General features: G+C 35.0%; 2 protein-coding genes across 2 annotated transcripts; one reads left to right on the top strand and one right to left on the bottom strand.

Moving 5' to 3' along the window:
- Positions 1-4,377: 4,377 nt before the first annotated feature.
- Positions 4,378-12,460, top strand: LOC117335985 (pulmonary surfactant-associated protein A-like). Its single transcript, XM_033896287.1, has 4 exons — positions 4,378-4,582; positions 9,039-9,240; positions 10,557-10,768; positions 12,036-12,460. Exons 1-4 carry the CDS (start codon positions 4,519-4,521, stop codon positions 12,293-12,295), a joined length of 738 nt encoding a protein of 245 aa, XP_033752178.1. The 5' UTR covers positions 4,378-4,518; the 3' UTR covers positions 12,296-12,460.
- Positions 12,461-13,618: 1,158 nt separating this feature from the next.
- On the bottom strand, positions 13,619-20,021 carry LOC117335953 (sulfotransferase family cytosolic 1B member 1-like). Its single transcript, XM_033896239.1, has 5 exons — positions 19,904-20,021; positions 18,233-18,554; positions 17,958-18,075; positions 17,484-17,664; positions 13,619-13,731 (listed from the first exon to the last, which is right to left on the bottom strand). The coding sequence occupies exons 1-5, from the start codon at positions 20,019-20,021 to the stop codon at positions 13,619-13,621; spliced, it is 852 nt and encodes a 283-aa protein (XP_033752130.1).
- Between the last annotated feature and the right edge of the window lie 7,131 nt (positions 20,022-27,152).

Here is a 27,152-nt window from a genome sequence, read left to right as displayed (position 1 = left end):
AACGTGTGTTCCATATAACACTGTATGTACTCAAAACAATTTAGTTCAGTTGAAAAACTCCGGCGTAAAGGATAGCTATGATTAACACGTGTATGTAAAAACCGAACCAACGCGGTGGTCGATGAACGGAAAGAACATTAACAACAATAATACAACCCATTCTTTGGTCAATCATTGGTCGACACCAGGGAAGCTGTATCAATGGCCCTAGCTAACAAATTGTAATGTATTCAGTAACAGAATCATTAGACATTAGGACTAACAGTTCCAGGGAAGTATTTCAGCACTGTCTGTTAACCAATTCAATGTCATATAATCGACATGATCACCTGCAGCAGTTTGAACAATCTGTTATCTACTCCAGGGAGTATCCGTCTATTCTCAAACATTTAGTCTGATGTATATTAGTACAAGCCTTATTTATGATGACAGTGAAACCTCTATGAAGGATAATGAAGTATGATATTGATCGGAAAAAAATGTGTCAATAACCTGTTACGGGTAAATATGGCTAACTAATACTCGAAAAGGTGACCACGACAAAAAATCGAAAAGCCATTATTTATCCCAGCACGCAATACATCACTTAAAACGATATGAATTCGGCGAACTTATAGCAAGGAATCAATACACCAATTTTACAAAATTGTGAGACAAACATTCAGGCAAGGGGCCGCCCAAGCTATCCAAGAAATGGTACAAAATCAAATATTCTGAGAAAGTGATCTATGGTACTATATTTTCAGTGTGTGTGTGTATTTTTTTGTGTTTTTTGTGTGTTCTTTTTTTTTATTTGTATTCTATTTGATGTTCGCGATTTTCTTCAGGAAATTTTACGATTAACTGTTTAGAGGGTGTAGGACAATAAAGGAAATATTAATAAAGCGGGGCTCCTGGAGCAGCCCAAGACCAATTTGTTTTAAAATAGGGTCTATAAAGCTATAATATCTTTGTGATTATCATTGACAGTGTTAATGTCCACACATTCTTCCAAATAGTTTTCTGATTCCATAGAACACATAAGATCGTTTTTAATTTCAATGTATTGTCGTGCATTCTTTATTTTAGACTTGCAAATGCTAAGGCAGCAGGATATTGTTTCTATCGTGAGTTTTCTATGTGTCTAACAATAAAAACGCCTGAAAAATGAAAGAGTGGCTAGGAAGATGTTTGACAGAAGAAGTGAATAAACTATTACCCCCATATGAAAAAAAGAAAACATTTCTATATGTCATTGTTATTTTACATAGCATTACCTTTAGATGTCATTGCTAGGAGATACTCTTCTACACACCACCTGTTGAAATCGACAAGCTATATTGTCTTAAAAATGATACATTTTTATTCCATACTCTCTCTAATTGTTTATATACATGTATTATGGTACCCGCCTATGTATACAGCGTACTACAATGTACATTGAACTAATCCATAACGCAGGAGTTATGTCCCTTCTAATACACTATACAACACCGATACACTGTGTCCCAGCAGAGAGGAACAAACCCCTTGTATTGTTTCAGTGTTCGTCCACAGTGCAGTGTTCATTATGTTAATGATTTGGATTGAGGTTTGCTTTATCAATATTGTGAATGTTAGACTACTGAAGAATCTTGTGTATTTTTATATAAAAAACAATGTACAATTTCCTTTCGTTTATTGATATAACTGTATAAGCAGTTTGAGCAATAGATACCACGAACTAGATTTATTTTGGTTCCGTGCTGTTTATTTGTTTAAAATAAGGTGGTTTTATTGTATTTTGTCTAAATTCGTTTTTTTTAATAATCGGTAATCACTTTATCAATTAGAATAAGCAATTTGTATGGTTTTTTTTTAAACTTATCTATTAAAGTTAACAATTTCGAACATTAGACTGGGGGCAGATCACCGAATCAGCAATCTACTGAAGTAAGAACAGTTAGTCAATGAATTTCTATTCTGCATACAGTGTGAAATGCAAACAAGTAATCACCAAATTAATTGTATGTCATCTCTGATAAGAAATGAGCAAAACGACAACTGCTGTATTAGTCTGAATTGTAAGAATGGAGACTATGTATATTTTAATTGTTTTGATAATTGCCTTATCGATTAAATATCGAGTATCTGAAAATAAATTAGATAAACTACAGTATAATACGTATGAAGAAATTAACATTATGGGGTTAAAACATTGGCATGCACTAGTCTAAGTTAGTGTCAGTTTTCCTATTCGTGGTCAGAGTACGTATTGATTAGATCAGGAAGGCTAGATGATAACCACATACAATAGTGGTGGGAAAATGATCAAAGGATTCAAAAATATAGACACACAAGATGTCCCGTCGTAGCACTTTAAAGCTTGATTGAGAGCGATATACAGTTACGATTAAAAGATTATAAGTTTTGATTATAAACGAATATTTTATACCAAAGAACACATTTCTAGGAAGGACTCAATAAATTGATTTCGGCTGCCATTTTACATTTTGTGATAACAAAAAAAAAAAAAAAAAAAGGTTTAAAATGATATCGCAGGGCAGAAATGCATTCAGCTCTGACGACGTACACAGTATCTACTTTCCGATGTGTTTTGTGGTACAGGGATAAACAAAGTGTCTAAATATGCCATACAAGGCTAAATCAATGAGAGTTATGCATATAAAATATTCAAATCTACAATGATGCATGCCCTTAGCAGTGGTCATAAAATATGTACATGTTACATGTTATACGGCATGCAGTATGTGAATATTACATAATTAATATCCGTTAACCGTGCAGTACGAAAAACAAGACCGACACAAGAGAGTCAAATTCTCGTCTTATCAAATAAGATATACTGAAACTATCATTCAAACAGTCAGAGTTGAAGATTGTATTAGTAAAGAGCCGAATCAACCTGAAAATACTTGATCTTTAATAATTGTATGGTCTAGTATGATGGCAGTGTAGGTCACGATATCAGCTGAATTACATAGGTTGCCTTTTCTTTTGGCCTGATTGATTGGTTTTCTCAAATATAATTGTAGAGAAGATGTGTCGGTAAAAGAAACCTTTCGGAGCTGTTTGAGCATGTATCAATAATATCGGTATATTTCAAAAGTCGTTGCTCAATAATTGTAAATGTATTTTATCGACATTATCAATCTTCCAAAGAAATGTTCAACCAAGTATTTAGTTCAGTACGATTATCTAAAATCCAGCTATCATTCATCAACATTATCTTATCAAAACTTGATTTGTAAAAAAAAAATGCGCAAAGGCATATTTTCTATAACAAATATTGTAAACAAAATGATTAGTCGTTAAACTTAATTATCCTGGATATTGTAGTTCTAGTTTGTGTTGTATTAATACGCTGATAAGTGTAGCGCCTGATGGATGGCATTTCAATGTACATCAATGCCAGAGCTCTCAAACAGACTATATAGTGACAATGCCAGACAAATATAAATATATCTTCTAAACCTACATTTGCAGAAATAGAGGATATCTAACAGTGTCTTCAGTAATACCAAATAGCTTTCACGAGTGGGGCTAATATTTTGATATTTTTCACGAGTGCGCAACGATGAAAAATATCAAAATATTAGCCACACGAGTGAAATATATTTGGTATTACTGAGACACTGTTAGATATTCTGTTTATTACATTTTTTATCAACGAAAAACCTACCCAGTATGCTAACTAGGCCTACAGCGAAAGTTTGCATACAAAAAAAGTAGTTCCCCTTGTCCAGGTGCTGACATATATGTCGGGCTTTCTGATTGGTCAATTATTGTGGTATTTTATAATCATTAATTTGATTGGTCAAATCAGCAAAAAGTGATATGTTTCACTAGTGAAAAATATGATATTCTTCACTAGTGAAAAATATCACTTTTATAGAATTGTTTTGTTTTTTACTCTCGCTCCAGCGAATCATGTTTACTTTAAAACAATGACATATGTTAAATTAACAAGACAATTTAAATGCCCGTGTACAAAGACTATACCCCAATTATTGTGGATCATATCATTGGAAAGGTTATCAATAACAATGCCTTATTCTTATAGTAGAACATAATGTACATAGGTTAAAATGTAATTAGATGCAAACATACCAGTTAACCATTTGGTCGATTTTGATATAATGGTACAATTCGACCAACGACATTATAGCTCCAATTTATTATCATCCTTTGATAGAAGAAAGTAAACAATATTGATACAATTTACACAGTACACAGGAACATAAATTAACGAATTTTCGCCTTTGAAAAATGATCGATTTCCGGCCACATAGGCCAATCTCATTAGAGAATATATTTGTTTACACCCTTCGTTAGTGAAACATGATGTTGTATATACCTGTGTATACTTAATCGAGTCTCAGTATTGAAATTGTTTCAGATAGTGCGATAGAAACTTAAAAATCCTCGTGCGACAGTTGGAACAAAACAGTCCGGTCAAAAATTCGCAACAGATTGAAGTACAAACAATCTAACAGTGCGTGCTCCTGTTACTACAGTTGGAACTAGTGAAATTACCAAATGGCAAAGAGGATACCGCTGATATCCGGAAGATTGGTTCAACGCGTTTTGATTCTATTACAAGGTTTGCAGAAAATCCTATTTACTATTTTTTCTAGTTTCCACAAAATTACATGCATACTGTTTCATTGTATTTTCTCTTGATTTCTTTATCTTTTAATTTTAAATATTGCTAGATTTGTAGATTGTAGGTTTTATTTAAAAAAATGAAGGATCAATTGATGAAACTATACTTGTTTTTTTAACAAGTTTAAATTCAAAACCAAATTCAGTTTAATAAAACATAAACGTATACGTAGTCACCTTTACTGAAGCAATTCGACATTCATTAGATAAGCACTTATAGCCTTACATATGTACATTATTATGGTAGTTTGAGTTTTCTTGAGTTTAAAACTTCAAATATCAAACAATTCTATAATTAATTTTGTCCAACACTTGCCTGATTTAGTCCAGTCGTATTTACTCTATACAATCTACAATTATCATAGTATGATATAGTGACGAAAAGTGACAAAACCATAGTAACAGGTCAGTAGTACGTGTAAGGTGTAGTAGTGAATAACTTACATACATTTACTTAGTAACCAAATGTAAGGTAGTCAAAACCATAGTAACCAGTCAGTAGTACGTGTAACGTGTGGTGGTGAATAATTTACATACTTAGTAACCAAATAAAAGGTTTTCAAAACCATAGTAACCAGTCAGTAGTACGTGTAACGTGGGGTGGTGAATAATTTACATACTTAGTAACCAAATAAAAGGTTTTCAAAACCATAGTAACCAGTCAGTAGTACGTGTAACGTGGGGTGGTGAATAACTTAAATACTTAGTAACCAAATAAAAGGTTGTCAAAACCATAGTAACCAGTCAGTAGTACGTGTAACGTGGAATGGTGAATAATTTACATACTTAGTAACCAAATAAAAGGTTTTCAAAACCATAGTAACCAGTCAGTAGTACGTGTAACGTGGCGTGGTGAATAACTTAAATACTTAGTAACCAAATAAAAGGTTGTCAAAACCATAGTAACCAGTCAGTAGTACATTTGTACTTGTAACATGGGGTGGTGAATAACTTAAGTACTTAATAAACAAATAAAAGGTTGTCAAAACCATAGTAACCAGTCAGTCGAACGTGTTGTTACGTGGCGTGGTGAATAACTTACATACAAATGTACATACATGTAGTAACTTAATAAAAAAAACACGTAGTGTTGACGTATCGTACCTTACATACACTATTGTAACAATACAAAACATCTACTGACGAAGCAGAATCATGTTTTTCTGTCAACATTATTACTCACATAATACGGAAAATAACTGCTTGAAAAGGGTTAGCTTCATATTCAGATCGTAAGATTGTTTTTCTAGATTGCATGAATCAATTTTTCATAACACCAGCTATAACGTTGAGTTTAAATTTTACATCATACTTTACTTAGGCTTGTAATAAACAGACTCGTAAACGAATACATTTGTCTTTTGTGTTTAATTATTAAACATGAACAAAGCCAGACATTTTTTTTCTAAAATTCGACCTTTAGATATCAAAGCTGTTTCCCGATATTTCTGAAATTTTCACTATCATTACTCAACATCATGTGCCAAATTATTTCAAAATAGTTTGGTCACAAGAACCGAAAATGGGTGTATCACTTTCGTTAAAAATGACATGGCTAAACATGTGCATGAAATTTGAACAATTTTTACCGTTTTAATGATTGTGTCTCATATTTATTGCGCAATATTTAGTTAAATATTTGAGACTATTATTTTATGAAATCATACTCTTGAGAATATTAGATCATATGACTAATTGCATTATTGTTTAGATATATTTTGGATAAACTAGAAAATGTAAGAAATTACCCCCCCCCCCCCCCCCCCCCCCCCCCCCCCCCCCCCCCCCCCGCTACAATTTGATACCAAAACTATACACAATCACAAGGTATGACACTTACAATATTTTTTTTTATATCATATGGCGTTTCCTTTTTATGTTATCACCATCTGTATAACATATTGAGACAGTATCGTGTATGTAGGTGTCAATGATCCTAATGTATCGGGGTTTTAAACAACTGTATTTGAGAATACAATCTGTGTTTTAATATATGTAATCATATTCAGTAAAATATTACCATAAGGTTACCTTCCTATGCTGTATATGTTATGGATTTCTGATCAATACCCTGGACAGACAATGGAATAGTCAGTAACTAGTATAAAGTCTAATTAAAATTTGTCAAAGCATGGGTTAGCTTGGTGTTAACATCTAATGCGGACAGGAAGTTTTGGTCATTGATTCGTTGGCAGAATTCCATTGTTCCTTTACCAGGTTGTTAGTGGCTAGCTATGCACTTGTCTCCAAATTGCTCCATCTAAATAGCAGTATATCTTATGTAAATTCTTAGCAGGCGTAGAATTGATTTAACGGACACATTGAGATTGTTAATATTGACAAAGTAAGCAGGCGATGATAATTGAGGCTAAGACTTGAATTGTGTTTGGTTGTCAAGTGTCGCAGGGTAACGAGCTTTATCTAACGTATTTCTTGTAGGATAAAATTAGGATAATAGTCTTATTTTAGTAACTCAAAACAGTATGTTTAAATATATATATATATATATCTACTAATGGTATCTTTATATGTTAAAGTTTGAAAAACGTAAAACTACCAGGGGTTGTCATGATTGTCAATGACTATGTAAAGAAGGTAATAAATTATTTATTTAAATTTTAAATTTAAATAATATCATTACTCCTTATTACCACATGTCAGCAAACACATGTGTATTCAAACCAGGTAACACAATCCTGCCGCTGCCGACTCATATAATTATGGTGGATATGGTATTACGCAGTCCTCATTAGTCATGCGCCAAAAGATGTTAAACGACACGAGTTTTGTTTGTGGTAGAAACAGATTCCAAAATTCATGGTTGTTGGATATGGTATGTATTTCAATCTCATTAGTTATGTTTAAAAAGTAACAAAAATACGAACATTGGTTGTGGAAGAAATGGGTCACAAAGTTTACAGTTGTTGGATATTGTATCTATTTCACTCTCGTAGATTTTAAAACATAAATAACTCGAGTGATATCAAAACTTTTGCCAACGACAACTAATTGTGTAAAATCTCTTTTAAATTTTAAAACCGAGCTTTCGAAGATGTCTGTTTCCTTTATAAAGCAAGTAGTGCAAACGGGCGAGACTTTTCACAATCTGTCGATCGGATGAAAGTACAAGAATGTATGAAATCAATTATATATAAGTTATAAGTGCAGTAGGAATAGAGCATGTGGTATCCTGTGAGGATATCTTGATAAATATTTAGAGTACATTTCTAGGACGCAGAACCTTCTGAGGCCTTAAGTATCTGAGTAATGGAGTTCATCATTGTTGCATTTAAGCTTTTATTCCTACGGAAACGCATCTTTAAGATTTTTTGGAATCCTATGAATGTAATCATACTGAATATGAATTTTCAATTATTGCAATCGATTTGAAACAAACCATTTTTCGAGAGAGGAGGTGGATTCAGATTGATTAATTATATTATAACCAGCTACTATCCTCAATTATCGAAACCTAATGATCCTAAATTGACAACACATAACTGTTCCCTCTAACAGAACGTCTGACTGATATAAACACTTTTGATGTTTCAGGCCAGTATTCCTAACTTCAAGTATGCTTAATCTAATTGCTGTACATTTCGCGACTGAATGCTACATTTAAAAAAAAAATCAATCACATTATGATGGAGCAAAAGCAATAACAATAAAACCGACGTATTAACAAAACCACAATCAAAACTCAAAATAGATAAGACAAAGGCAAAACCTACGTATATAAAAACAAAATTTCATTAAGACCCATAGAAAACATTCAAAGAGAATAAGACAAGACGCTCCAAAAGAATAAGCGTAAGCGCTTCCTCAACGGCACCAGCCATACAATTTTTTGTCAAATTCGGGTTGATTCAGATCTTAAATAAAAGTTAGGGTGTTGACACCCCATAAGGAGTATTGAAACACACGTCGGACATCATACCGCATAGGGAAATAGAACATTTTCAAATGAGATCATGAGATCGACCATTAAACTTCTCCATTGTCTTCATGAACCTGTATTTCTCAAAACCCTGTGCTGTTAGTTTCTCGACATCTGATACGGACATCATGATAACGAGAATTTTCTTACAATATTCGGAGGACACAATCTGTTCTCGAGTGTATGTCAACCAGTTCGGTCCAGTACCGTTTACTTCGATATACATTCACGTTCTTTGTAAAAGAAAACTCTTATCACAAGACAAAAAGGCGTTCCCTTAATATGGAGTAGTGTAAAAACAAATGGGATAGTGAAACGTTTTGAAAGACATTTAATATACCTATTGGAGCGACCTCTCTAGCAAATAATAAAACGTTGTTTATGAGGATAACGCAATCGTAGGAACATATCTTTTTTACTTTGTATACATTTATTGTATAACCGATTTTTGCTATAGTTTCAGGCGTCATGACGTTCACCTGTCCAGCAACAGGCTCTGTTTACGAGACCAGCACTGAGAGTACGTGCTTCTGGTACCTAGACGGCTACCCTAGTACCTCTGCCGCGCACGCCATGTGCGTGGCCGCTGGAGGACGTCTTGCCTACATACCGGACAGTGACACAAATATTTTTGTCGCCGCCTATCTGACCTCGATAGAGTACGTATCAGTGTACTTGTTATATTGTCAATTGTGTACTCCGCTAGTATTGTATTTATTATTATACCCCCGCAACAAAGTTGTGTACTGGAATCTGTCTGTCCGTCCGTCCGTCTGTAGACACATTTTGTCCGGACAACTCCTCCTAAACCGATGGACCGATTTCAATGAAACTTCAAAAAAAAAAATATAAAGGACAATGTGTAGATGTGCATGCCATTTTCTTTTTCCAAAAATTATGGTTGCTATGGCAACTGGTCACTATTAACAGGTTTTCCGATAAGAACCATAACTTTAAGTTTGTCTGGACAACTCCTCCTGAACCGAATGGCCGATTTCAATGAAACTTCATACACATATAGAGGACCATGTGTAGATGTGCATGCCACGTTATTTTTCTAAAAATTATGGTTGCTATAGCAACTGGTCATTATATTACTGGGATATCTTAGTTAGCCTCTAATTAAGAGTTCTAATTCACCATTGAATCGTGTAGATTGCGGGGGGATAAGTCAGCCATCCTGTCGACAGTTCTAGTTAAGATCCATGGTAAAATCCCTCAGAGGAATATAATTTGATAAATATATGATTCGGCAAACTGAAATCTGGGTCGTCTCTTCTTTTGAATTTTGTTTAGAATACATTTGTAGATTCATCACCAAAGTGACTGATGCATTCGACGACATTGTGATCACTATTCACCATTAACCATTATTCTACCATGTTTGCTATGTAACGCCAGTTTTGATTGGTTTAAAACCATGTATTATTGTCCAATAACCCACGCTCGTGCCAATAATACACGGTATTGAGTCACGGCTGTTGCAATTTTAAATATCTAATATTCACCAAATTCATTAAAGTTTACTATAGCCAAGTGGGCTAATGGGTTAGTCTTTCAATAGTTTTTTTTATCACGACGCGAGTTCGAATCCTACGGAGTCCCCCCCCCCCCCCCCCCCCCCCCCCCCCCCAAACCTTTTTTTTTTTTTTTATCTTTTTTTTCAAATTTTCAAAATCAATGCCATATGATAGATGCTCTTGATCGTAGTACTGTATTACCTGTATATTTCATCAACAAATAATGCAATACTCAAGAAATAAATTACAAGTTTTTCCCGGGGTTTCTTTACTGTTTTTCTGTTAGAAATAAGTCGATCTCAGAACTATATAGCACATGGTAGAATAGAAATAATCAACTTTGACTCGTGTATTGTTGCAGGATATAGTCATCGTTAATTATTTCTTAAATAATTCCATGCTTAAGTTGACGAATTTATTGTAAAATGATTTATAAATCACATGCACCTGTACAGCTTTCCCGGAATGCCATCAATCAACGTAAAAAACTATTACGTCTCTGGCTCCTACGTGTACGAAACGATAGAGGGCGATCCGCTGACCTACACAAACTGGGAAGGAGGAAACCCTATACCCGGGGAAGAATGTGTAGCATTTAAACCCATCAACGGCAGGTGGTTTGATATCTCTTGCGGCCAGACCTACGGAGGCATTTGTTCCCATACCAGTAAGTAACATCAATGGTTTTAAGCATTAAGTGTAATGAAATTTAGTTAAACTTTCAAACCAGAACAATCATTTGGTGTCAAATAACGCAAAATACCCACATTAAAACAAATCTATAATTTTAATTCATTATCGATAAAAAGCAGACAAATGCGATATAAAATATGTAGATATGCATGGACACTTTGAAATTACAATTCCATAAAGACCAGATGTTTCAGAAAGGTAGACTTTCACTTCGTCTGTCGATGATATCCGCCATGCGAATATGCAAATGTAGATCAAAACCGGGTTTTCAAACGAAAAATAGGGTAGTGACAATGGCTTAAAACAAGCGCCAAATAACCTCCATCTACCGATACCTTGTCTTTGCATATTAACAAGTATCAAACAAGCATGAATGCATATCGCATAAGAAAGAGAATATTTACAAATGTGACCATGAGGTCGACAAAAGTCCATTCCTGTAATCCTCATTAACCTGCGCCCCTGCAACCTTGTGTTGTTAAATTTTCCGCCAGTAGTTGACATCTGTCTAGGAAAGCGTAAAAACGCTGATTTGTGTCCTTGCATATCATATTTACATTGGAAATGCAAGCAGCGTGCATATGGAAAGCATGGATGTTATTATCAAGAAATAGATAATTAGCACTTGAGAATGAATATCATCATGATTACCATGCAGACTTAAGACTTAAGCGACTAGTTAATATAAAGATTGACGTAAGTACCTGGATATCGTGTTTCTATCTTTGGAATCGGTCTCAATGTTTAATCACATGATGTCGTATGTTTTGACACAAGTACATGTAAGTAGATTTGCATCATATTACACTCACATAATGATATTGCGGTAGATCACCTCTTCGCTTCTTGCATCATGGTGTCAACTATGAAATCAGCTGTGTTGTAATAAAGGTAGGTCTTGCGACAACAGATGTGTTCTAAGATATGTCACGTGACATCAGCTTTGTTTTAACAACAGTAAGTAATTTGATGTCAGCCATTGTCTATCATTGGGAGGTCAAGTTTACAGACTGTATACTAATACAGGTCGAATTCCTTGGTAAAATACTTGAGACCATTTTGGGACGGCACAGCGTGTAACCTGGCACGTTTGAATAAATGGGCGCACGATTGGGATTATCACATTTTCATTTTATCATTAGACATATCAAGAAAATACGTTATCACAAAGAGTTACAATTTGTCGTATGTAAAGGAGTTGTACAGCAAATCATGAACAATGGTTTGTTTTCCTTTCTTAGGTCCTAGGGACCCAACTGAGAGGCAGAGTCAGTACCTAGTTAGTGCCGGAAGTAGATTAGATGTCACCCCTCTGTCTACCATCGTGGTGCGCAGTCACTCTGAATGTGTAGTAGTGTGTGAAAGTACAGACACATGCATCGCCTTCAACTACAGATCAGACACGAAGGCATGCGAACTCCTGAGTGATAACCATGCCACGTCCAACAGTCTTCAAGGAATCGGAATATATTACTATGGGTACAATGCTGATGTGATATAGATACATCTCCCAACTAGTATGTCTTAAACGACCTCAAATGACTTTAAAAACGTCGAAATGGATGTTAATTTCACTGCTACAGCTTCCTCATATTCACTTAGGTATTGTCTTTATATGTAATATGCTTTTGGTGATATTTTTTTCTTGATGGCGCTATAAAAATTCTAAAACATGGTTTTAACTGTATTGGTTCTTTATTAGGTAACACAATATACATACACAATTGATATACATTTATATTGGCAGATGAAAGTAGATCCATCATCAACATTTGTTATTCTAGTCACGTATCACATTCACGGGAAACAGTTGCATGCATTCGTTGTTCTAAATAACGACATACCTTTTCTCCGGGTAAAGTAATGTAGTTATTCGTTATTGAAGGGTTATCTGTTTTGACAAATACTACAATCGAGAATGCTCTAATGAATTAACCTTTAATTAAGGTTATTGCACATTATTGAAAGTCTGAAATACCTGTTTTCGATTTATGAGACAACAAAAAAGGACAATTATAAAATATAGGATTTTATCCGAAATTCAACTCTTCTGGTCCGGGGGAAAAGGCGAACTAACATTTTCGTTTTAATAAAACTGTTTAATTATATTATTGATAAAGTCCTCTTCTTTTGAAACATTTCAAAAAGTGCGCACCGGCATGAGGTCTTCAATCTTTTGGAAAACAAAATCGGATGATGATATTTTTTTCCTGTTCCAACAAAATTTACATTTCAAGACCACCAACGATGTGTAAATACTTATTTACTGTTTTTATTCTCCAATACACACTGATGCGCACCAATAGTTCTTAATGGTCAACATCAGACCGTGTATTGATATATTTATTGATGGGTAACATCAGACCGTGTATTGGTATAGTAATTAAGGTAACATCAGACCGTGTATTGATATAGTAATTAATGTAACATCAGACTGTGTATTGATATAGTAATTAATGTAACATCAGACTGTGTATTGATATAGTAATTAAGGTAACATCAGACCGTGTATTGATATAGTAATTAATGTAACATCAGACTGTGTATTGATATAGTAATTAATGCAACATCAGACCGTGTATTGATATAGTAATTAATGTAACATCAAACCGTGTATTGATATAGTTATTGATGTCCAACATCAGACCGTGTATTGATATAGTTATTGATGGGTAACATCAGACCGTGTATTGGTATAGTAATTAAGGTAACATCAGACCGTGTATTGATATAGTTATTGATGGGTAACATCAGACCGTGTATTGATATAGTTATTGATGGGTAACATCAGACCGTATATTGGTATAGTTATTGATGTCCAACATCAGACCGTGTATTGATAAAGAAAGCTGCACTCTCTCATTTTATCACTGTGCACTTTATCAAAGAGTTCATTCTGCGCTACAGTAAACCAGTTCTTCCAATCTCCAACTTCTCCTGTAATGGAATAAACGAAACTAAATTTTATAGAGCATAGAGATTAAATCACGGCACTGAATCAAACTGAATACGGATGACACTGGGCAATCGCAGTTAACTAGCACGTATCTATTAAAACCTCAAAAGTAAACATTCACATTTCTTTCCATTAATACATCCAAAGTAATCCATCGCGTACCCATTAAAGCAAAGCAAACATCCCGTATCCATTAAAAACAACCAAAGCAAACCATCACGTTCCAATTAAAATCAACAAAATTAAACATTCTCCTACCTATTAAAAACAACAAAAATAAACAATAACGTACCCAAAACAGTAAACTTTAACGTACCCATTTAAAACAAAAGGAAACCATCACGTACCCATTAAAACGAAGTTAACATCACGTATTCATTAAAACAGCCAACGTAAACATCACGTACCGATTCAAACAACCAAAGTAAATCATCACGTTCCCATTGAAACAAGATAATTCAACGAATTACAGTCCCCCACCGGGTTGTTATCTCGAGATCCAATAGGAATGAGTGTGAATCTCGAGATGCAATAAGGTCATGTATTTTCTTCAATGTATTGAAAGGTGAAGATGTAGTTTACAGAGACCCGCTTCTATACAGGAACCATCCCATTCTCACTAAATACATGTACACTGTAGGTATACTCTATAAATGATCTCTATATAAAGGACACAAGTCTATGAAGGACACCTTTAGTTTTTCTATTGTGTATCCTTTATAGACAGGTTTTACTGCAATAGACATGAAATTGTAATAATAATAACAAGATGTTGTTTGTTATGCTTACATTGAATTCAACAGTACTGTATATTGATTAAATGGTGATCTGAGAAGAACACAGGTTTGTTTGTCACTGGGAATAATTTGGATGAGAAGACCAAGTCAAGAATTCCTCCAAGGCAATGGGTAGGCGTGGTCAGTAGTTGGTGAAGTTTACAAGATTTTTGAAGGCTGTCCATCTTTGCGAAGTCCATGTTGAAATCTCCAACAACAAGAATGTTTGTACACTTATGTAACTTTGCTTGTGTTGTGCATAGCTTGAATAACTGTAATATAGCTGAATTTAAATGGTTATAAGATGTGTTAGGAGGTATATATATGCATCCAAGCAGCAAATTGCCAGTGATGATTCCAACTGCTTCTATTTGTGGTATGTTGATTTCCAATATGGTTTGGATGGGAATTGCAGAGTAGATGACACAGTTTTGGTACGCGACACACCGCCTTCCCACAGGGAACTATACTACCAAGTATAAAGTTCTAATCCTTAATAGTGTAGGAGATAGAACCTGGACAAATTTTTCTTTCTTTAATGTAGGTCAGAGGTCAAAATATAGGTCACAGTGACCCGGTTTTGGTACGCGACACACCGCCTTCCCACGGGGAACCATACTACCAAGTATTAAGTTCTAGTGCTTTATAGTGTAGGAGATAGAGCCCGGACAAGCTTTTTCTTTAATGTAGGTCAGAGGTCAAAATATAGGTCACAGTGACCCGGTTTTTGTACGCGACACACCGCCTTCCCACAAGGAACCATACTACCAAGTATTAAGTTCTAGTCCTTTATAGTGTAGGAGATAGAGCCCGGACAAACTTTTACTTTAATGTAGGTCAGAGGTCAAAATATAGCAAAATAAAGGTCACAGTGACCCGGTTTTGGTACGCGACACACCGCCTTCCCACAAGGAACCATACTACCAAGTATTAAGTTCTAGTCCTTTATAGTGTAGGAGATAGAGCCCGGACAAACTTTTACTTTAATGTAGGTCAGAGGTCAAAAAATAGCAAAATATAGGTCACATTGACCCGGTTTTTGTACGCGACACACTGCCTTCCCACAGAGAACAATACTACTAAGTATTAAGTTCTAGTGCTTTATAGTGTAGGAGATAGAGCCCGGACAGCTTTTCTTTAATGTGGTGATATTTTTTTTCTTGATGGCGCTATAAAAATTCTAAAACATGGTTTTAACTTTATTGGTTCTTTATTAGGTAACACAATATACATACACAATTGATATACATTTTTGTATATTGGCAGATGAAAGTAGATCCATCATCAACATTTGTTATTCAAGTCACGTATAACATTCACAGGAAACAGTTGCATGCATTTCGTTGTTCTAAATAACGACATACCTTTTCTCCGGTTAAAGTTATGTAGTTATTCGTTATTGAAGGGTTATCTGTTTTGACAAATACTACAATCGAGAATGCTCTAATGAATTAACCTTTAATTAAGGTTATTGCACATTATTGAAAGTCTGAAGTACCTGTTTTCGATTTATGAGACCACAAAAAAGGACAATTATAAAATATTCAACTCTTCTGGTCCGGGGGAAAAGGCGAGCTAACATTTTTATTTTAATAAAACTGTTTAATTATACTATTGATAAAATCCTCTTTTTTTGAATCATTTCGAAAAGTGTGCATGGGCATTAGGTCTTCAATCTTTCGGAACACAAAATCGGATGATGATATTTTTTTCCTGTTCCAAGAAATTTACATTTCAAGACCACCCACGATGTGTAAATACTTATTTAACTGTTTTTATTCTCCAATACACGCTGATGCGCACCAATAGTTCTTAATGGTCAACATCAGACCGTGTATTGGTATAGTAATTAAGGTAACATCAGACCGTGTATTGATATAGTAATTAAGGTAACATCAGACCGTGTATTGATATAGTAATTAATGTAACATCAGACCGTGTATTGATATAGTAATTAATGCAACATCAGACCGTGTATTGATATAGTAATTAATGCAACATCAGACCGTGTATTGATATAGTAATTAATGTAACATCAGACCGTGTATTGATATAGTAATTAAGGTAACATCAGACCGTGTATTGATATAGTTAGTGATGTCCAACATCAGACCGTGTATTGATAAAGAAAGCTGCACTCTCTCATTTTATCCACAGAGAACAATACTACTAAGTATTAAGTTCTAGTGCTTTATAGTGTAGGAGATAGAGCCCGGACAAGCTTTTTCTTTAATGTAGGTCAGAGGTCAAAATATAGGTCACAGTGACCCGGTTTTTGTATGCGACACACCGCCTTCTCACAGGGAACCCACACACTAAGTATGAAGTTCCAGTGTCTTATAGTATGGGAGATAGAGCCCGGTCAAATAGTGTGCGGAAGGACGGACGGACAGACGGACAGACGGACAGACGGACGGACACAACGCAAACCTATAGTCCCCCCCCCCCCCCCCCCCCCCCCCCCCCCCCGGATTCCGGTGGGGGACTAATAACCAAAGTAAACAATCACGTACCCATTATAACAACCAAAATAAACAATCACGTACCTATCAAAAACAACCAAAGTAAATCATCACGTGCCCATTAAAACAACCAAAATAAACAATTACGTACCTATCAAAAACAACCACAGTAAACATCACGTATCCATTGAAATAAAGTTAACCTCACGTATCCATTTAAACAAAGTTAACATAGCGTATCCATCAAAAACAATAAAAGTAAACATAACGTACTGATTCAAACAACCAAAGTAAACCATCACGTGCCCATTCAAAACAACCACAGTAACTCATCACATTTCCGTTGAAACAACCAAAGTATTCAGTACTCATTAAAACCACAACGCAACCGAGGATAACAAGTGGAAAATGGAATGAGTAAAATCAAATAAGCTAAAAGCTTACGACTGATTGAACAAATGATCAAGGAAATTTAATATTAGATTACGTTCTGACCTTTGCGAAACATGCTGTCAAACATGGTTTTCTCTCCTTGCAGTCTTGACAGATCCTTGGTTTCGATATTTGCTTTCTTCATGTTCCTGAAGCTACACTTGTTGGCTACCTCACTGATGTACATTGTCTCGGTAGAACTACCGAGGAATCGAGACAATCTGGTGATTTCCTCGACCGGATTCTGTATGTGTATCAAAATCCCCATTAAACACATTCATTGGTCTTAATGCAAATATTGTTGTTTTTTTTCAAAATCAGGAATACTTGATTTTTTCAATAACCTAGTTTACAGTCCGAATCACCACCACTAGCATTTAAACACGTTGCTTTATACCATACAAAATCAGTAAATTGTACGTTGCTCTGAGAAAACGTCATGGCCGACTGCAGTTGGTTAAATTGGCAACATATCTAAGTTTTATATTGGTACTATGAACTTTACCAACAACATAATATATAAACAGCTATACGTACCTGCTTCAAATTTTCATAATATATCATATGTAAGTTTAAACGTTGCTCTGATCTCATCACTTGCTCCCATTCAAGAGTATATTCGAACCAGTTTTTCGGGTAGACTGTAAGGTAGGAACTAAATATTTAAAACAAAATGTAAAAAGATTGGAGGAACATTTGAACTTATGAACCAACTTGAAAAAAGAAAATAAAAAAAAAAATTGTCACAGTTAGAATTTCATTAGAAAAAAAATGTATAACTCACCGGTTGGAACAAAAAATAAATAGTTAACTTACCGGGATGAAACAAAAACAATTGGTTCCAGTCATTGAAATTCCCCGGGAAAGCGTTCTTCTTCTGTTTTAACATACTATAGTATGAAACTGCAATGTCTTTTGGGTTTCTCTGTAGGAAGATGATCTTTGCTCCTTTACGTACAGCATCAGACGGTAAGAGTTTGTATGGTAGATGTGTATTAAAAAGCCTTGGTGACGTCAGTCTGTCCAACTCATCTGTTGTGCTAAACTCTAACATGGATGTAACTTTGGAGACTGGCGAATATTCCGGCCGACCATCTAACAACATCGTGGTAATCTCCCATATCCAGTGAGTGCCTTTATAAATCAACACAAATTCATACTTCTCAAATACTACATACTTACACGCACAAACGTAGGCCTAGTTTGGTAGTGATAAACGTACACACACAAACGTAGGCCTAGTTTGGTGGTTATATACTTATACACACAAACGTAGGCCTAGTTTGGTGGTTATATACTTATACACACAAACGTAGACCTAGTTTGGTAGTGATAAACGTACACACACAAACGTAGGCCTAGTTTGGTAGTGATAAACGTACACACACAAACGTAGGCCTAGTTTGGTAGTGATAAACGTACACGCACAAACGTAGACCTAGTTTGGTAGTGATATACTTACACGCACAAACGTAGGCCTAGTTTGGTAGTGATATACTTACACGCACAAACGTAGGCCTAGTTTGGTAGTGATAAACGTACACACACAAACGTAGGCCTAGTTTGGTGGTGATATACTCACCCACACAAACGTAGGCCTAGTTTATCGGTGATATACGTACGCACATAAACGTAGGCCTAGTTTGGTGGTTATATACTTACACACATAAACGTAGGCCTAGTTTGGTGGTTATATACTTATACACACAAACGTAGGCCTAGTTTGGTAGTGATAAACGTACACACACAAACGTAGGCCTAGTTTGGTGGTGATATACTCACCCACACAAACGTAGGCCTAGTTTATCGGTGATATACGTACGCACATAAACGTAGGCCTAGTTTGGTGGTTATATACTTACACACATAAACGTAGGCCTAGTTTGGTGGTTATATACTTATACACACAAACGCAGGCCTAGTTTGGTAGTGATATAGTTACACACAGCTTAAACGTTGGCCTCGTTTGTTAATGATCGTATACACTATTACTGACTACACTTGTTTTCATTCGCCACCATAACAGGACCTCACATAACTTTGATGGTAAAAGATAAGTTAACATGCAGGGTCAGCATTACTCAATATAACTATATTCATTATTCAGAATTAAAAACGAATTTTTGAAACCTTTAATCCTTTATTAAAATTTCAGGTTAAAAACTGGTGTTGGAAACCCTTAATTGCAATTTCAGTTTTAAAACATGTGTTGGAAACCCCTAATTACAATTCCAAGTGAAATGGTATCGGTAATTACCTGAAGAGGAAATTTCAAAACGTGAATACAAGATAATTGTATTCAATGTTATACGCGACTCTGCAGCCAAATCTGAGCCGTAAATTACTTTTATGATGTAAGTTACAATTTCCACTAACACATTTTGAATGCTGAATACCAGCGAACAGGAACTGTTAACTAACATTGTTTTTGTATAATGTGTAATTCATTAATGTTTTTCTATTAGAGATGTTATACTTATTACCTGCTTTTGGAAAAGCACACATAAACACGTCGTCATCTCGATAATTCATCCCTTCAATTACGTCCACGTGATATCTCCAGTCCGGGACCAAGCCATTGCTGATGTTATCTGCCGCCATGTATACCCCTTTCCGATTTACGAAAGTTCGAAACCCACCACTGGGAATGGGTACGCTGACAATATCTTCATCAGGAATGTTTACTAAAATACCAAAGAAAGTCATATTGGCCCATTTGAAAGTGATTTCATTGTAAACGGACATTTAAACTTCTTATTCTCCTTGTTCTCTCGGGAGTTTCTATGCATTTTTTCTTCATATTTTCTCTCCGTTTAATCGAGTTTCAGTATGAATTATGATTGTTTAAGTATGTGGGTATTCATAATGTTTTGTTGTTATCTTTGTCGTTTTTTGGGCTTTTTTTAATATTTTTTTATTTTTTTTAATTTTTTTTTTATTATTATTCTTATTTATGTATTGTTTCTCCATATCAGCCACTCGCTTTAATATTCAGTAACTAGCTTGAAAGGATTATCTAAGGACGCCCTACCCTTTATGCGAGATGCAAGCGTGAAGTTAGCCCGTGTGAGTTAAGAGATGCTGCGATATCATCCGTGTTTGTCGACTTCTGATAGTGTGGAACTAATGCCATTATTTAGACGTATGTTTATGACATTTCTTTCGGCCACTTTTCATTCCGATTTAATTTCTAGACAGACCAAATAGGTCTGTACTCTGATTTGAATATTGTCTACAGTACATGGCCAATCAAGAACACATTAGGTTTGGTACATGACCTGTATTACAGGTATATCATATAAAGGTAAGTATAGAAAATTAGATGCGGTGGCTAACCAATACCCCGTTACATATTTACCGGAAATTAAATTGCTTAGTAAAATCTGGTACTTAGATTATCAGTGTAATAGAGTTATATTCGATATGCTAGCATTAGGATTTACACTGTGTTAACATTTGAATTAACCGCCTTTGAGTATTTCTAAAATATGTCCAAGGAAAATGTGTTTGTTTGTTTTTGTTTAACGTCCTATTAACAGCCAGGATCATTTAAGGACGTGCCAGATTTTGGAGGTGGAGGAAAGCCGGAGTACCCGGAGAAAAACCACCGGCCTACGGTCAGAACCTGGCACTTACCGGTACATTATATAAAGGTAAGTCAGGAAAATAAACTGCAGTGACTTACCAATACCCCGTTACATATTCACCGGAAATTAAAACTTAGGTTTCGAACTCGCAACCCAGAGGTGGAGGGCTGGTGTTAAAGTGTCGGGACACCTTAACCACTCGGCCACCGCGGCCAAGGAAAAGGAAACTGATATATGAGGCAGTTTAATGTTGCTGTATCTACTCCAAACTTCACACTTAAAAGGTGTATTTCTGTAGGAAGGCAGAAGACATAAGTTGAACTATTCCAAACTTCACATTTAAAAGATTATTTCAGTATGACGTTAGAAGACATGTGCTACAAAATGTATATATATTCCTAATGTCATATTTAAAATGTGTTTTTCAGTAGGACAGTATAAGACATGTACTGTATCTCTTCCAAACTTCACACTTGAAAGGTTTACATTGTATTTCTGTAGGATGGTAGAATATATATTAATCCAGGACAAGACCTATTGAGGGGAAGTATTTGTTCTGAGATCTTGTAATTGTTGTTTGTACATACATCATATCGTCGTGTAAATTATATAGTTATTGATGCGTTATCTTTTGTTAGCAATGTTTAATATAAATATCGTTTTCTTTTGTTAGCAATGTTTAATATAAATATATACTGTAAATCTGTTCTATCATTCAATAATGTCATTCGTTAATTCACCGAGATGAACACCTTGTGCAATGTAGTTTATTGTATAGTATACAGGTTATAAAGAGAAAACTACATTCGTATGATGATTTATAAAAAAACAATGCATAAAATGTACTTTTGATAACAATTATTTAGATGGATAAAGTATATATAAGAAATTCAGCCTTCATGAGCAAATGATATCCCGATATAAGAAACTAGGAAGTTTTGAGGAAACAGATAAAGAAAATCAATATGTTATCGGTATCAATGCGGAGAGAGTTATGTTTATTAGTGCTTACCTGGTGGATATCGACTGTTCTCCGTCATGGTGGTAAACAGTTGATCTGAAATTAGCATTACCCTGTGATATAAATATACTACATTGTGTACTTACTAAAACTGTATTGAAAGAATTCTCCAGAACAACCAGTGTTAAATCGATTCCTTTAATATGCCGTGACAGAATACCGCTAATTTGATTTGTCAAGTCAATAATACATTTCGATTGTTTAGAGGAACAAGGACGTATCCCCAACATAGATTGCTTACAAGTAAAGGGCCGTATCTCAAATTTATCAATTCCTAGATTTTAATAAATTTCAACTACGAGTGAGATTTTCTTATAGAATTTGTACTTTATACCAATTGAAATGGTCTAATTCTGTTAAAACACTGAGTGATTTAAAAAATAAATTAGACAATTTCCATTGATAAAAAGTACATATTATATAAGAAAAGCTGAGTCGGAATTGTAATTTATCAAAATCTAAAAATTGATCAATTTGAGATACGGCCCTTTACTTCTAAGCAGGCCATGTTGGAGATACGTCCTTGTTCCTCTAAACAATCGATTTCAACTATCATTTGCTTTATGATCGGTTTAATGCATTTTCTTGTTTGTAATCTTAACATCCATATACATGTACATACATGCATATATTTACACAGGTAGGATTGAGTGTTTTGTTGATGTGCTAACAGTTTAAAAACATATAAGACTTACATGTACATTAAGTCACTCCTTTTGTTTATCACCTTGATATTATGTTAATAATATATATCCGTCGAAGTAGCAGTTACACCACCGATAATGTATTCTACACAGGTATGCAGCATTGGTGAACTCGCTACACTTTACATACATCAAATGATACGATCCTTTCTTGACATTTCACAGGGACTATTGAGTTAAGTAGTCGTTGTCTGATTTGCATACAAAAAGCCGGTTGATCTATACAATTCACAAATGACTAGCATATTACCCATGAGATAAAAGTGTCTTACTGTTTAAACTGGCCAGAAGGTCATGGAATGAAACACTTCATTTCAACTAAGCCATTTTTGAGATGTTTCTTCAAGTAAAAACTCATGAATTACAACAACCGTTATGATGCAATAAAATCAAATTGGAATGGAAAAAAATCCTTATTAAACAAGCAAATCCCTTATATCAGTCACCGCCTCCCCACAGATGTCATACACTTTTTCACTGAACTGTTACCAAATGTTAATATACGATGAATGGATGAATACACTTTGGTTGACAGATAAATAGAATGTCGCCCGTCATGTCGACTGTATACTATCATTTGGTAACAGTTTAATGCTAATATTTACATCCGTATTTTTTTTAATTTACTGTAGGTTATTTCAGCAATAACGGGCGATATTATATTTATCTGTCGCCCAAATTGTATTCATATCGACTGTATACTACCATTTGGTTACAGTTCAATGCTTATATTTACATTCATAAAGATTTTTTATTTACTGTAGGTTAAACTTGCCGCTTACCCTATCACTGACGTCATTTAGTTCAAATACCGGATCAGCCAACTTTTCCAGAAGGAATAATATAGTCCATGATGACGTTATTAGTAGCAAGCACATGAGATGGTTTTTGTACAAATATGGTTTGATTTTTTTAATTTCATATTTGTCTTTAGGTATCGTCAAATTGTTCACAATTGCATAATTTCTAATTGTTTAAAATCGAAACAGTTTTTTTCTGCGCAATGATATACAGGAAATATTTAGAAGTGATGCGGCGTTGAACGGGCATTGCCCAGGACAGACTTGATTTCTCGGAAACACTTATATTTCTATCGACTGGAGTTACGTTATTTCAAGAAAAAAAAATCAGCTCTTAAATTTTAAATGAAACGATTCCAATGATATTTCGTTCGTTTACATAGATACTTTTAGTACTTTTATTGTTGTCGTGTCTTGCTTTTCTGAAAATTGTCAACGAGCTCCTGTGAGTGTGACGAAATTGACAATTTGATCATATTTCGTATAGATCAAGAATGGCACTAATAGTAATTTCGTGTTGACTACATTTTTCTAAATATATATAATAATACTCTCATAACTTGTGACGTTGCCTAACTCTTCGTTGTGGCTTTTGTAAATAAATTCTAGTATTCCAAAGCTCTCTCGGCCGAAAGTAACTGGCGGCCATTGTTGAACCTACATCACCTGGAGCTGTATTCATACCCTGACCGAATCACTGTAAATTGTAGTATACAGTCTCATAAATACAATTTGGTTTACTAACGACATATAGACAAATGCAACAAAGAATGTAAATATGACGTATTTGAATTTGCCGCTACCCAATCACTGACGTAATCAACTTCAAATCCGAAACAGCCAAATTTCAAAGTTAAAAGAAACAACTCTACATGTTTGTTCAATACATTTAACGTTTCCAATTCATTGATTTTAACTATGGTTGTCTCGCACAGTGGGTATTGACAATTAGTTAATAGTGGCGTGGCCGATTGTATGCTACACCCATTTGTTGTTAATTTACCTCGTGTAGAAGTTAAATATTCACTCATTTCGGCAATGTTCACTTTAATTTTTAACAAAACACTCACTTGACATTAGCTTTTTGTATAGAGATCATCGGGTAGCAGGATAAAACGCTAAAAGTACGTGGATCAGTCCTTTGAATATGGCGCCGTCTATTTGACGTTCCTGTAACGTCACAAAGAGACACGTCATGATAATGTTATGGATTCCCGCGCTTATTAATCCGCTGAGACTGCTTTACGCTAATTGTAACACAGAGTTTACTAGGATGAAGAAGGGAGAGATGCAAATATATTGTTATATACATGGATCAAGACAACACACGCACAATGAAGGCCGAAAGAAGGGATAAAATACTAAACTCCAAATAAGGAGTCGTCATATTTTCCTACTCCAATAGTAAATGAAATTCACTTGGCATGTTAGACATCGAAATAAATGAAATCTTTAATGCTTGTAGATTCCGCCTTCCGAATCACACTTTTCTCTGAATTGGTCTTGTTATAACCTTGTGTTCAATAATGTTAAAAATCAAAAGATAAAAATATGCATTCCAATGATGTCCCTTCGTTCACAACAACCAGATCACAAGGGCTAGTACCAAATAAAAAAGTGAATGTAATTTTTAAGTAAATCAAAGATTAATATTTGCGCCGTCCAGCAGGTAAATTAGCAGGATGCAAATCAATGTGTTTTGCTAAATCAGTAGAAATACTCATTGTGGTTATCTCTCGACATTTCCAAATATAAAGAGATTTCAATAATGACTTCTAATTTTTGGGATTAACCTGTGAGGAACATCAACCAAACTTTCACAAATATGGAATGAACGGTATCAAACAGATTGCATCATGGAATAAGAGCTTAGAAAGTTCTTAGATATTTCATTTTTACAGCTATCTCACGATGAAGGAGGATATTTAGAAAAGTAAAGGCAGCTAAAGGCGAGGTAATTCGGAAAAGTATGCGTCTTCTGCTTTATCGACGAAAACAAAAATGGTAATGAAAAAAACACGCCAACGACTATTTAACACGTCCGACTTCATATCCTTCACATAAATAGAATATTTCCCAATGAAATAATTTATTTGCCCAACTATGTTTTAGAAAATGCGAAAGCTTTTCTAAAATTATTTCAATATACAAGACTATTTAGTGCTTTTTATTTAAACACAGTTCAGTGGAATTTTATCCATTTGATTGTCGAGACATTTAAAATTTCAGTATTGAACTCAAACTCGGTTACCATTCATGTTGAATACTTCTTATGACTAAGACCACAGCATACACATTTCTCGTGGTGACCATATTTCTCTCTGGATGATATCCGGCCCCGTTTTTTCCAATATTCATTGAGTTAGTGTAATTCCTTAACTTTAAGTAATACATAAGGATTTATTTCAAAATTTAAGTAAAACTTCTTAATTTCCTGAAATGCAAAAAAATATTTTCCTATGAAGCATTTTAAGATAAGGAACGTTGATAATACCGAAGCAAGGAAGTTAATGTGCAATGTAAAAATGAACTATTACCTTTACTTCCAGGTTACGTGGTCCTGTGTCTGGGATCATTCAGTATCAAATGGCTTAAATGGGAACGACATATACACTTTACATATATACTACATCGTGATATAAAATTAGCTCGACCGATTTAAATTATAAAGCTATTATGCGGGGTAGTATCTTGTACTTTTCCGTTACACGATGTAGATTAGCTACCTATTGTCACGCTCACACGATCAGCGTGTACCCTTACAATTGATTTACCATCAACAAGGACGATTTTCTGCCCTTCTAGTCGCCGTATTCTATTACAAAGCAGTCCTAAGAATATACTCCCGACCTTTAAAATGGTAATAATTTTGGATGCTGCGAAAGGTTCTTTCTTGATCTTGTAACATTTGCAGAGTAAAGTGGTACGTACCTGTTTCTGGTGTCGAGGACTGGAGGAAAATAACACTAAAATATAACACTTAAAGAATGCAGTCAATTACTAATATTTTCTAGATGTCTGCGGTGAAAATCGAGCCCCTCGTTTTATGCAGTGACGCCTTGATAAAGTGGGGTTTAAACAGCGACATTGATATAATATCCCACCTTTTTACACCTTGGTATTTCGATGCGAGGTTCCTCGTTTTCCTTGCCAGCGTCTTATAATGTCTACTGTTCCATTTCCTTAATCACCATATGTATTACCCGACCTCCTCCTAGCCATATCATCTCCATTTGAACTCTGAGCTAAGAGGTAGGGTTCAATACGTATCTAGCATGTTCAATCTATTCATTTATATCCCGAACTAATCATCCCGAGTAATTGATCATCAGGCACCAAACGGAGATTACCGACAGAATATTAGCTAACTTAGTTCCTTCAACAAAATCATTGTAAGTGAAAAATACATAACGAGACTATTGTGGGCTACAAACGATGCAAGATTGCCCTACAGCCTTTCACCACAGGCACTGGCCACGTACCCAGGTTACAACTTTGAAGAAGCATAACCTTCCATGACCTTCGTGCGACACCCCCAATATCCTACCCCTGCAAATATTATCCAAGACGAGTTATCTCCACCCCTATAAAGACATGGGTGTTCAACGTTGACCTGTTGC

The sequence above is a fragment of the Pecten maximus genome, chromosome 10 (assembly GCF_902652985.1).
Source record: "Pecten maximus chromosome 10, xPecMax1.1, whole genome shotgun sequence".
Classification (NCBI taxonomy): domain Eukaryota; kingdom Metazoa; phylum Mollusca; class Bivalvia; order Pectinida; family Pectinidae; genus Pecten; species Pecten maximus.
Note: the sequence above shows the minus strand (reverse complement) of the source record. Positions and strands in the feature narration are given on the sequence as shown.

Coding starts and splice junctions, on each gene's coding strand:
- LOC117335953 (XM_033896239.1), bottom strand. CDS start 20,021: ATGGCGGCAGATAACATCAGCAATGGCTTGGTCCCGGACTGGAGATAT. Junction 18,555..19,903: donor GTGTGCTTTTCCAAAAGCAG/GTAATAAGTATA, acceptor TGATTTATAAAG/GCACTCACTGGATATGGGAG. Junction 18,076..18,232: donor TTTTTGTTTCATCCCGGTAA/GTTAACTATTTA, acceptor TTAAATATTTAG/TTCCTACCTTACAGTCTACC.
- LOC117335985 (XM_033896287.1), top strand. CDS start 4,519: ATGGCAAAGAGGATACCGCTGATATCCGGAAGATTGGTTCAACGCGTT. Junction 9,241..10,556: donor GCCTATCTGACCTCGATAGA/GTACGTATCAGT, acceptor GCACCTGTACAG/CTTTCCCGGAATGCCATCAA. Junction 10,769..12,035: donor AGGCATTTGTTCCCATACCA/GTAAGTAACATC, acceptor TTCCTTTCTTAG/GTCCTAGGGACCCAACTGAG.